The following is a 12247-nucleotide window of genomic DNA, read 5'->3' as shown; positions in this document are numbered from 1 at the left end:
GAGACTTAAAGAAACACTCCAATTTGCGGACGGTACAGGGTCAAGGGAACCTAGGTGTGAGTTAACTGTGGAACTCATGCAGTTGGGTGGGGTAACTTGTGCTGTTAGTTAAACTGTAGTTCGGCGTAAAGGGGGAGTATGTTTCTTCTGTGGTGGAAAGAGTCATTTTATGGGTGCTTGTCCTTCCTTATCACACCAGAAACAGCTGCTGGAAAACTAAAGAGCCCGGGTTGTGGAGAGGTTAGCAACCCGGGTGTACGTATTTCCTCTGTGGGTAGGTCACAATTTTTTTCACTGCCCGAGAACCATCTTGGGAAAAATAAGGTGATTATTTCTGCCTTTCTGGACAGTGGGGCAGGGTTTAATATGATCGACACTAAGATCATCCAGCTCCAGGGCCTTAAATGGCATAAACTGCCTAGACCAGAGGTGGGCAATTAATTTTTCCAAGGGGCCACATGAGAGACCGTGACTGTTGTGAAGGGCGGAACCAATAGGCTGAAATTAATTCTGCTCAATATTAACATTGATATATTATAATTATTATATTATTGATAATTTTATTAATATTAATTGTATCACTTAATATTGAACAGAATGAAATATGCTGACATCCTCCTATATATAGTTTGAACCCGAGCACAGCCCCTTCTGTATGTTGTATGAGCCCCCCAACAGCGCCTTATATGCGGTATGAGCCCACAAAGCCTCCCCCATATACGGCATGAACCCCACACAGCCTCACCATATACGGCATGAGCCCCACACAGCCTCCCTATACACACTGCATGAGCCCCCACACAGCCTCCCCATATACTGCATGAGCCCCACACAGCCTCTCTATAAACAGGGCTGCCATCAGGACATTACTACCCTGACTGGCGTATGGGGCCTGGTGGGCAGAGAGGGCCCGCATCGGGCCCCGTCACTTTTGCTCATCAGACCCCAACGGCAGGATTCTACGGTTCAATAACTGAACCTGCGTTCGAGATGCAGGTTCAGTTACTCTATTGCCTTGCGGGCCCGCATGGCAATAGTTAAAGCTGCCAGCCAATCGGAGGAATATGGGGCAGGATGGAGACAGAGGTGTAGGATCATGGGGCAGGATGGAGACAGAGGTGTAGGATCATGGGGCAGGATGGAGACAGATGGTGCAGGATCCTGGGACAGGATGGATATGATGGAGACAGATGGGGCAGGATCATGGGACAGATGGGGCAGGATCACGGGACAGATGGGGCAGGATCACGGGACAGAAGGAGCAGGATGGGGAGATCATATGGGGCAGGAGGAGGAATGCACAGAAAAGAGTTTTGCGAGGATTAACCACACTGTGGTGCCCATGCCTACCATCTGGTTTTCCAGCAGACGGCTTTGAAATATACAACTTGCCATAGAGGATCCTCTGAATGGGTGAGCTGGAATTTTTCTCTTCTCTTTTGCTATATGGGGCAGGATGGGACATCACATAGGGGCAGGATAGGAGAACATATGGCTGGAGCCAGGAATGAGACACACAGGGGCTAGGATGGGGGGATATTATTACCATAGGGGCTAATTAAGGGATATTATTACTGCAGGGATGTTTTTATTATTTTTTGAGGATACTGTTTTAAATGGGGGCGGTCCTGTTACTGTGCAGAGCGACACTATGTCGCCTTTTTTTCTTCATCTTGTGTAGTTTAGAATTTGGGGAAAAAAATAAGTGTGTTTTGCAAGCAGTGCTCTAGATAAATGTGTTATTTCCTGCAGAGACCAGCTCTGGCTGAAAGAAGTGACGGCGGTCTGTGCTGGATGAAGATTAAAAGCGAGGATGAAGGACTTCACCTAGAGACATCACTGGTGAGTCAGTGTGTTACATGTACACTGACACTATATACTGTATACTATATAGAGCGGTCCTGTGTACAATGTCACTGGTGATTACTGTATTACCTATACACAGACACTGCATACTAAGTACAGATCTCCTGTGTATAATGGCACTTATGGTGATATTAGGCTAGTTTCACACTAGCATTTTGGAGCGCAGCGACGGCCTGCGCACGGCCGCCGCTAAGCCCCGCCCCCTGCCGCGCCCCGCCGGTAGCTCCGCCCACCGGCGCATGACGCTGCATGCGCCCTGCGTCCCCTATCTTTATCACAGGGGGCGCAGGCCGTGCGCAGTATGCGTTTGGCGGCGCATGCGTCCTTTTGACGGTGTGCCGACCTGCGCCAAACGCAACCTGCTGTAGTTTGTTTGCGTCGGAGCACCGCCAAAAAGGCGCATGCGCCGCCAAACGCATACTGCGCACGGCCTGCGCCCCCTGTGATAAAGATAGGGGACGCAGGGCGCATGCAGCGTCATGCGCCGGTGGGCGGAGCTACCGGCAGGGCGCGGCAGGGGGCGGGGCTTAGCGGCGGCCGTGAGCAGGCCGTCGCTGCGCTCCAAAACGCTAGTGTGAAACTAGCCTTAGTATTGTGTTTTTTATTACTGATCAGTATTGTAGTATTCAGTCACTATGTGGTGTGGTGTGGCGGTATTTGTTCCTTGTATGTGCTATTATTTGGTCACTGTGTGGTGTTAATATTTGGTCTGGTCATGGTGTGTTGGTATTTGTTCCTGTTAATACTCAAGAAAAAAGTGTGTACGAAAAATGGCCAGGATCACCATGAATAAATTTCAAATATTAGAAACAATACATTTTATTAAAGCATGATTACACAGGATCACATAAACAAGGTACAGACCACACGTTAAAAACAATTAAAAAAAAAACATTGAAGGTATAAACCATAACACGTGAAGGACTGGTTAGGTACCTTGCAGCTATCTCAACTGTGCACCAGACGTATAAAAAATAACGCAACATTGAACAAATGACAATCAGCCAATAGTCTAAATGAAGTAAATTGCCCCAAAAACAGACAAAATATTCAAGTCCAGTGGTTAAAGCTGCACTGAGAGAACCCCATTAGAGCAAATGCAAAAGACCCTAAACAATGGGGTCAGTTGAGCTATAGGTTTAAATATAAGGACTATAGCATATGGTAAAAGCCATTTAGGGGTAAAAGAAGAAGGCAGCAAAAAAATCTGTAGGTGGATGCGGACATACAAATACCCTGTCACAGCATGGTGTGTGGAGAGAGGAACCCCATGTGTATCGCCACTAAGCGTGGCTTCCTCAGGGGAAAGAGCTCTGGCTGCTGCATTCACTCACATCCACTGACCATGCTTTAACTCTTTACACTCCATCCATATTGGCCCCTCTGTTCTTTCCTCTCCTATGTATAGCACTCACACTCTTTTCACATTGCTAAACAGCACAGATCCATTCATTCGCACCATCCAACACACGAGACGCTCTCACAAATCACTTAACCATCTGCTCACTCTTTCTGTCCTCCTTCTCCTAGTTGCTGGAGACATCTCTCCCAACCCCGGCCCCCCATGTCATAGTAAGTCGAACCCCTCAACTGCTACACTCAGAAACCCCTCTAATCTTATTAATATTCCCTGCATGCCTTCTATCTCTTTTAATTGTGCCCTTTGGAATTATCGCTTAGTGTGTAATAAACTCTCCTTTAACCATGACTTCTTCCTTTCTGATTCTCTTAACCTTCTGGCTCTTACTGAAACCTGGATCCAGCAGTCAGACACCACCGCTGCTGCTGCTCTTTCATATGGTGGACTACACTTCTCACATACCCCAAGATCGGGCAACAAAGCAGGTGGAGGGGTTGGTCTGCTCCTGTCACCCAAATATACCTTTCAGGTTATCCCTCAAGTACCCCCACTTGTTTTTCCGTCTTTCGAGGTCCATTCTGTCAGACTCTACATCCCTTTCTCCATGCGAGTGGTGGTGGTGTATCGTCTTCCAGGCACCTCCCATCAGTTTCTGGATCATTTTGCCACCTGGCTTTTCCACACTATCTCTCCTGTGATATCCCCACCCTCATCATGGGACACTTCAACATCCCCATTGCTCTTCCCCTCTCACCATCTGCTTCTCACCTTTTATCTTTATCCTCCTCTTTCAGCCTCTCGCAGCATACTAACTCTCCCACGCATGAAAACGTAAACTCCCTCGACTTGGTCTTCTCCCGACATTGCTCAGTGGATGAATTCACAAACTCCCCTCTCCCACTCTCTGACCACAACCTTCTATCATTCTCTAGAAAAAAATTGGCCATATCCGACAGGAAATTATCTTCCAATCAGCTCATACCATGTACTGTCCTCCCTCTCCGGCTGCATCTAGCTCACTCTCTGATGTTGAACCAGTAACAGAAGAAGAAGAAGTAATCAGGCTCCTTGCATCTTCTCGCCCTTCTACTTGCACCAGTAACCCCAATTCCATCACATCTCCTCCAGTCCCTTTCCCCTACTGTCACCACTCAGCTAACAAAAATATTCAACCTCTCTCTCTCTTCCGGTATCCTTCCTTCCTCATTTAAGCATGACATCATACAGTTATTACTAAAAAAAAAAACATCCCTCAACCAAAACTGTGCCTCTAACTATAGACCAGTCTCTAATCTTCCCTTCATCTCTAAACTCCTGGAACGCCTGGTTCACGCCCAACTTATCCGCTATCTCTCAGATAACTTTCTTCTCGACCCTCTACAATCCGGTTTCCGCTCTCTACACTCTACTGAAACTGTCCTCACTAAAGTCTCTAATGATCTTCTAACAGCTAAATCTAATGGTCACTACTCCATGCTAATTCTCTTGGATCTCTCTGCAGCATTCGACACTGGATCATCATCTCCTCCTCACTATGCTCCGCTCCATCGGCCTCAAGGACATCTCATCTTCCCCTTACTGTTGGAGTTCCTCAAGGATCGGTTCTAGGCCCCCTTCTCTTCTCTTTGTATTCCGGCCCTTTTGGTCAAACAATCTGTAGATTTGGGTTTCAATACCATCTCTATGCTGATGACACCAAGTTATACACCTCTACTCCTGATATTACGCCTGCCTTTTTGGAAAACACCAGTGATTGTCTTACCGCTGTCTCTAACATCATGTCCTCCCTCTATCTGAAATTGAACCTGTCAAAAAAAGAACTCCTCGTGTTTCCTCCCTCTACTAACCTACCTATGCCCGACATTGCCATCTCCGTGTGTAGTTCCACCATTAGTCTCCAGCAACATGCCCGCTGTCTTGGGGTTATACTTGATTCCGAGCTTTCATTCACACACCACATCCAATCACTGGCTCGCTCTTGTTATCTGCACCTCAAAAGCATTTATAGAATTCAACCCTTTCTCACTTTCAACTCTGTAAAAACTCTTACTGTTTCTCTTATTCATTCTCGTCTAGATTATTGTAACTCTCTACTAACTGGTCTCCCTCTTACCAAACTCTCCCCTCTCCAATCTGTCTTAAATGCTGCAGCCAGGATCAAATTCCTCACCAATCGTTATACCGATGCCTCTACCTTGTGCCAGTCCTTACACTGGTTGTTACCCATCAACTTCAGAATTCAGTATAAACTTATTATCCTCACCCACAAAGCACTCCATGTCTCAGCACCACCCTACATCTCCTCCCTCGTCTCTGCCTACCACCCTACCCGTGCCCTCCGTTATGCTAATGACCTGAGGTTAGCATCCTCAACAGAGGTGTAGCTAGGGTTTCGGTTCAGGGGGGCGAAACTTCTGAGTGGGCCCCTAACTAGGTAACTTTGATTACAACTCGGTGACGCACCCTAATAGTGGATATAGGAGATGACTGCGCTGTTACTGAAAATAATTCCTATATAAAGACCAACATGGATATTACCGCAATGGGTCAGTGGTAAATACCAGTCCTACAAAACATATGTGATTACTGCACAGGTATAGTTGGTGTCTTACCGCTGACGTTCTTTCTGATGGAATCTGTCACTTTTCACGTCTTTTCCATCTGGCCCAGACCGACATGACAACTCCTCCAACCAGGACTCGGCTACAGAGAATACAACAACGACACGTTTCACTTCTCATATTCCAGCCCCTTAACCATGTATCCCCAACCTGCACAAACCCATCATCCTGCTGATACCCCAATGCTGAGCCGCTGCTGCCGTATGTGTCCCAATTACTGAACCTGATACCCCACTCCTGAGCCACTGTTGCTGCCGTATGTGTCCCTATTACTGCACCTGATACCCCAATCCTGAGCTGCTGCTGCCGTATGTGTCCCTATTACTGCACCTGATACCCCAATGCTGAGCCTCTGCTGCCGTATGTGTCCCTATTACTGCACCTGATACCCCAATGCTGAGCCGCTGCAGCCGTATGTGTCCCCATTACTGCACCTGATACCCCAATACTGAGCCGCTGCTGCTGTATGTGTCCCTATTACTGCATCTGATACCCCAATACTGAGCCACTGCTGCCGTATGTGTCCCTATTACTGCACCTGATACCCCAATACTGAGCCGCTGTTGCCGTATATGTCCCTATTACTGCACTTGATACCCCAATGCTGAGCCGCTGCTGCCGTATATGTCCCTATTACTGCACTTGATACCCCAATACTGAGCCACTGCTGCCATATGTGTCCCTATTACTGCACCTGATACCCCAATGCTGAGCCGCTGCTGCCGTATATGTCCCTATTACTGCACTTGATACCCCAATGCTGAGCCGCTGCTGCCATATTTGTCCCTATTACTGCACTTGATACCCCAATACTGAGCCACTGCTGCCGTATGTGTCCCTATTACTGCACCTGATACCCAAATGCTGAGCTGCTGCAGCCGTATGTGTCCCTATTACTGCACCTGATACCCCAATACTGAGCCACTGTAGCCGTATGTGTCCCTATTACTGCACTTGATACCTCAATGCTGAGCCGCTGCAGCCGTATGTGTCCCCATTACTGCACCTGATACCCCAATACTGAGCCGCTGCTGCCTTGTGTCCCTATTACTGCAACTGATACCCCAATGCTGAGCCACTGCTGCTGTATGTGTCCCTATTACTGCACCTGATACCCCAATGCTGAGCCACTGCTGCCGTATGTGTCCCTATTACTGCACCTGATACCCCAATACTGAGCCATTGCTGCCATATGTGTCCCTATTACTGCACCTGATACCCCCTATACACACACGGCTCTGCTCCGTACATGCTGTACACATGCGGCTCCGCTCCGTACACCTTGTACACACCTGGCTCCGCTCTGTACACCTTGTACACACACGGCTCTGCTCCGCACACCCCGTACACACGCGGCTCTGCACCATACACCTCGTACACATACGGCTCAAATCCGTACACCTTGCACACACGGCTCCACTCCGTACACGCCGCACACACAGCTCTGCTCTGTACACCCCGTACACACTTGGCTCCGCTCCGTACACAAACAGCTCTGCTCACCCCATACACACACGGCTCCGCTCCTCTGCACACCTCATACATGCATATCTCTGTTCCGTACACCTTCTACACACACGGCTCCACTCTCTACACCTCATACACACACAGCTCTGCTACATCCACCCTGTAAACCAATCCTGACCCCACACAGAAACATACTTCACCTCATCCAGCACCATGACAACCAGCACAGCAGAGCCCTGTGCTGAAGCCCCTGATCATGTGACCCCCTGACTCCGCCCCTCCTGTGACCTCATCACAGGTCTTGTGCGCAGTGCGCACAGAAAAGCTCAGGACGACATTGCTGGCTGTGAGGTGGGGGGCCCACTGCTGGCACCGGGGCCCCCCACCGCCTTCTCAGGGGCCCATAGCGGTTGGGCAGCAGAGTAGGGAGATCGATTCTCCCTGCTCTGCCGTAGAATGTAACTGTATGGGCGCGGTGTGCACGCCGATACAGTTACAGTAGCGTAGCTCAGTGGGCCCCTCAGAGCTTGGGGCCCGGGGCGACTGCCCCCTCTGCCCCCCCCTGGTGGCTACGCTACTGATCCTCAATAAGCAGAACCTCCCACTCCCGTCTCCAAGACTTTTCACGTGCTGCTCCAATTCAATGGAATGCACTACCCAGGTTAATACGATTAATTCCCACAGTTATACGCGTGCCCTAAAAACGCATTTGTTCAGACTGGCCTATCACCTCAACGCATTAACCTAAATGTCCCTGTGTGGATCATTCAAATTTTTTTTATCATAACCAGGTTCCTCGCATCATATTTTCACATGCTTTAGTTGGGTCGCCCTCCCAGTGCTGTGGGGTACTCGGTACCGGGCCGGTGTCGACGGGATGTGTCACAGTAGCAGGGACCCGGTCCGCGGCCCTGGGCGCCCAAATAGGGGGAGTTTGAATGGTAGAATGGCGTGAATGGAATTCTTCATCTACACATTTCTTTCCATCTTTAGTGCACATTTTCTACTTTCTTTTAACTCTGAGTGACAACCGTGGTGCCTGGTTCATCACCTACATTTCCAATTCTTTATTCAAATCTCTCATCTCTCTGTCCAAACATTCCTAATTCTATATAAAAGCCATTTCCTAGTTACCAATACTCTCATAAGACACATCATTATCAAATACTTCACATTAAAACTTTCAACAATTCTTGGAAACGCTGGACACTACTCCCAGCCGGGATCTCTTGCAGTGTCCTTTGATCGGAGTCATACTCCAGATGAGGTAGACCTTATCTTCAAAAAGTGTCTATGTAAAACCAAGAGAGGGCACCTAAAGAGGTTCAACTATTTACAATGGCAGTTCTGGACCATTCAGCGCTCATGATCTCTATAGTTCAAGTATAAAGGCTGCCAACAAAACTGGGCAACTCTGGGAAAATAAACAAGGACATGATAACCAAAGATAGGAAAACTAGTGCAAAAAAAAATGAAAAACAATGGCACAACTGTGCAAATATCCTCCTGGGTAACGAGATTTACTAATGGTTGTTGTTTCCTCCTGGGGTTTCTGAACTGGAACCGCTACCAGATGTGATGCTTTGGGTATCTTCATCTTGTTGCTGGTTGCTTGCCAAACGCATGTATTCTGCCTCCCAAAGGGTGAGATAGGGACTGGTCGGGGTAATGGAAAGGGCCATGGAAACGTCAACTGCCTGCGGAGACGGCATATCCGCTACCACCGAGGGCACTTCTGCTGCTGTCGGTGATTCAGCCGGCGCTGTCACTAATTCCTCGGGATCTGATTCTTCAGTGTCCATTGGGACCTCAGCCAGCGGCTCTGCGGTCGGGGATCGCCGGCGGAGGTCAATTGGGCCATCCCTATCCGTGGGTTCCGCTCCCAAAACTAGGGTCAGACCTGGAGTGGTGATAATACCTGGCGCTCCCAGTACCTGGTGGTGCATGGCGGCAGCAGTAACTCCCGGAGTGGTTGATGGCGTGGACCGCCGTTGGATTCGGGCAGGGGCAAGGCCAGTTTCGGCTGGGGTCGTCGGTGGAGGCCGGTGCAACTGCGCCCGGTCCAGACGGGGACGCGGTCCCGGCCAGCGGCTCTGCGGTCGGGGATCGCCGGCGGAGGTCAATTGGGCCATCCCTATCCGTGGGTTCCGCTCCCAAAACTAGGGTCAGACCTGGAGAGGTGATCATACCTGGCGCTCCCAGACGCGGTTCCGGCTCCGGTACCTGGTGGTGCACGGTGGCAGCCGTAACTCCCGGAGTGGTTGATGGCGTGGACCGCCGTTGGATTCGGGCAGGGGCAAGGCCGGTTTCGGCTGGGGTCGTCTGTGGAGGCCGGTGCAACCACGCCCGGTCCAGACGGGGACGCGGTCCCGGCCCTCCGTTCTGCTCCAGAGCCCATATATATCTCCTCCGGACGGGACTCATCCAATGGCAATATCGGTTGTAAGGTGGTGGCGGTCGCAGCCTCCGCAAGGGCGGCCTGGGGGCGAGTGGCTTCTCCTCCCCCTGTTATTCTGACTTCTTTTCTCATTCCATCATGGCGTTCTGGCGTTCTTCCTGTCTCGGCTCTTTTCCCGCCACTGGCTTCTGCCCCTCCTTCTTGGGGCGGCGTCTTCTTCCAGCGCCTCCATACCAAGCCAGTATACGAACCCCTCGGGGGGTGGGCCATGTTGCTGTCACATAGTAATTCAGGCAGGGGAGGCCCAAGACTGTTCGCGGTCTTTTCCTAGGACCTCCCCTATCGTCATGCCCTTCTTCTACGCGCCAGCGGCCATTTTTAATGTTCATTTTACAGTCTATTAAATTGGGTCTTCTGCACATTCTCAAAAGTTTTAAGTACAACAAATCTTAGGCACACAGAACCCGATGGCATCGGGTCTCGTCATCCTGTTCGTGATGCCAAGTTGGGTCGCCCTCCCAGGGCTGTGGGATACTCGGTACCGGGCCGGTGTCGGCGGGATGTGTCACAGCAGCGGGAACCCGGTCCGCGGCCCTGGGCGCCAATTAATAGGGGGAGTTTGAATGGTAGAATGTAGTGAATGGAATAGTTTGTGACGCCACCTGTAGTGTTCGGCAAGTGAGATGTTAAGCCGATGCTGCCTGCAGATCCTCTGGGGCTGGTGGTGTGTTGCAGTCAAGATGGTGAAGCTCCCCACAGGTGAAGCTATAGCCCCAGGGCAGTGTAGATGTGGAGTTAGAGGAGACGCACAAGCAGTGTCGAAGCTGGTACCCAGATGTAGCAGTGCTGGGTGTGTTGACGCAAGAATCAATGGAGGACACCAGGGCTTGTAGTTCCAAAGCTTTACTCACAGTCAGTAGTACACACAGGTGCCTGCCTCCGTACTGTGTCCTCCGGGTCAGAGGCTCAATCAACCTCCAGGTCAGATGGAATGCTCCCTTCCAATGCTCCGCTAACATATACCTTTCTGAACGTCTCCTCTTATAGCGCCTTTAAGTGTGAAAATCTCCTAGTACTGAGTTACACTGGAGTTCCTCCTGACAGATATTCCCAAGAACTCTACTTGTACGGCAGACAGCTGTAGCCTGCTTCCGGGACTCCTCACTCCTGAGTCCCGGCTCACTATCCCTGTTGCTGTTGTGCCCCCAAGTCTTAGATGGGAGTAGTGCATTTACAGCCCACTACTCCAGCGGTGTCTGCTGCAGGACCATTAGCATCCATACAACCTTGGGGACTGGGCCCCGGCCTTGCGCTTAGAACTTCTAGGCAGGGTTCTTTCCTAACCCACGTCCTCTGTTCCCTTTTACTCCTTCGTTCCGTACTAATCTCTCTCTCTCTTATGGAAGATCAGGTTTCAGTTCAATGTCTTTCTCCTTCTTTCCTTTCCCGTGCCAGCAGACCCAGGTCACTGAGGTCTGCTGCAGCACCTCCTTCCTCCATCCCTCTCTCAGGGATCTTCTTTCCTCACTCCTCTCTGAGTGGCTTCCTCTCCCAGACTGACCTGTAATCCTAAACATTCCCGCTCATTTATGTATTCTCAACTCCACCCGCCTCCCAGCACGTTTCGTGTTCCAAGCAGGGAGCCACCAAAGGTGGTCTGCTACACTCCAATCAGGGAGCCGCAATGTGGCTTTGCTGAACTACTGTGTTGTGTGGGGTGAGAGTGTTGGAGCGTGGTCAGGAGCCTCCAACTTACCTGGATGGTGGGGCACCACACCTCAGGAGGAGGTGCAGTACCTCTGTGGCGACTGAGCCTCAGGGGCGCCACATATGCATTTAATAGCCCTCTGTGTCTGTACTGTTACATATTTAGACTGGTTCATGCAGCATCACAGGAACACCCGATTCCTACACTATGGCTGGTCCGAACAGCAAAAGCAATTGTTACCATCCACCTTTCGTGTCTCCCCTTTTTCCTTATAGATTGCAAGCTTGCGAGCAGGGCCCTCATTCCTCTTGTTATCTGTTTTGATCTATGTGTTTATTGGTATGCTGTAATGTCTGTTGTCTGTAGAAGTCCCCTCTATAATGTAAAGTGCTGCGGAATATGTTGGTGCTATAGAAATAAAATGATTATTATTATTATCATCATGCTTTAATAAAATGTATTGTTTCTAATATTTGAAATTTATTCATGGTGATCCTGGCCATTTTTTGTACACACTTCTTTTTTCTTGAGTATTAACATAGTCACGTTTTAAGTGTGGGGCTAGTGATCCCTAGTATTATTTTGTGGTGCCCTCAGACTTCTTTTATGCAATTTGGTATTTGTTCCTTTTATGTGGTATTATTGGTCACCTCATGGTGGTAATATGTGGTCTGGACATGGTGTGGTGGTATTTGTTCCTTGTATGTGCTATTTGGTCACTACGTGGTGGTAATATGGTGTTTGGTCATGGTGCAGTGGTATTATTCCCCTGTATGTGATATTATTGGTCATTTTAAAAATTGAAAAATAAATTAAAATATACCTAA

The 12247-nt window shown here is 49.5% G+C and overlaps 1 protein-coding gene across 2 annotated transcripts in view; it reads left to right on the top strand.

The window, feature by feature from the left end:
- THAP7 (THAP domain containing 7) overlaps window positions 1–12247 on the top strand; it is a 92695-nt gene that overhangs the window by 21063 nt on the left and 59385 nt on the right. The window contains exon 1 of one of the 2 annotated variants that reach the window (XM_073566555.1): window positions 1759–1842. The exons of the other annotated variant lie outside the window; for it this stretch is intronic. Within the exon in view, the coding sequence (XP_073422656.1) occupies window positions 1795–1842 (48 nt within the window). The 5' untranslated portion in view covers window positions 1759–1794. Of the gene's footprint in view, window positions 1–1758; window positions 1843–12247 lie in introns of those variants that run through there. 2 annotated transcript variants of the gene reach the window in all.

The sequence above is a fragment of the Dendrobates tinctorius genome, unplaced genomic scaffold (assembly GCF_039654945.1).
Source record: "Dendrobates tinctorius isolate UK_male_01 unplaced genomic scaffold, ASM3965494v1 ptg000018l, whole genome shotgun sequence".
Lineage (NCBI taxonomy): Eukaryota > Metazoa > Chordata > Amphibia > Anura > Dendrobatidae > Dendrobates > Dendrobates tinctorius.
The sequence above is the reverse complement of the archived record's forward strand: the minus strand, read 5'-3'. Positions and strand labels throughout refer to the sequence as shown.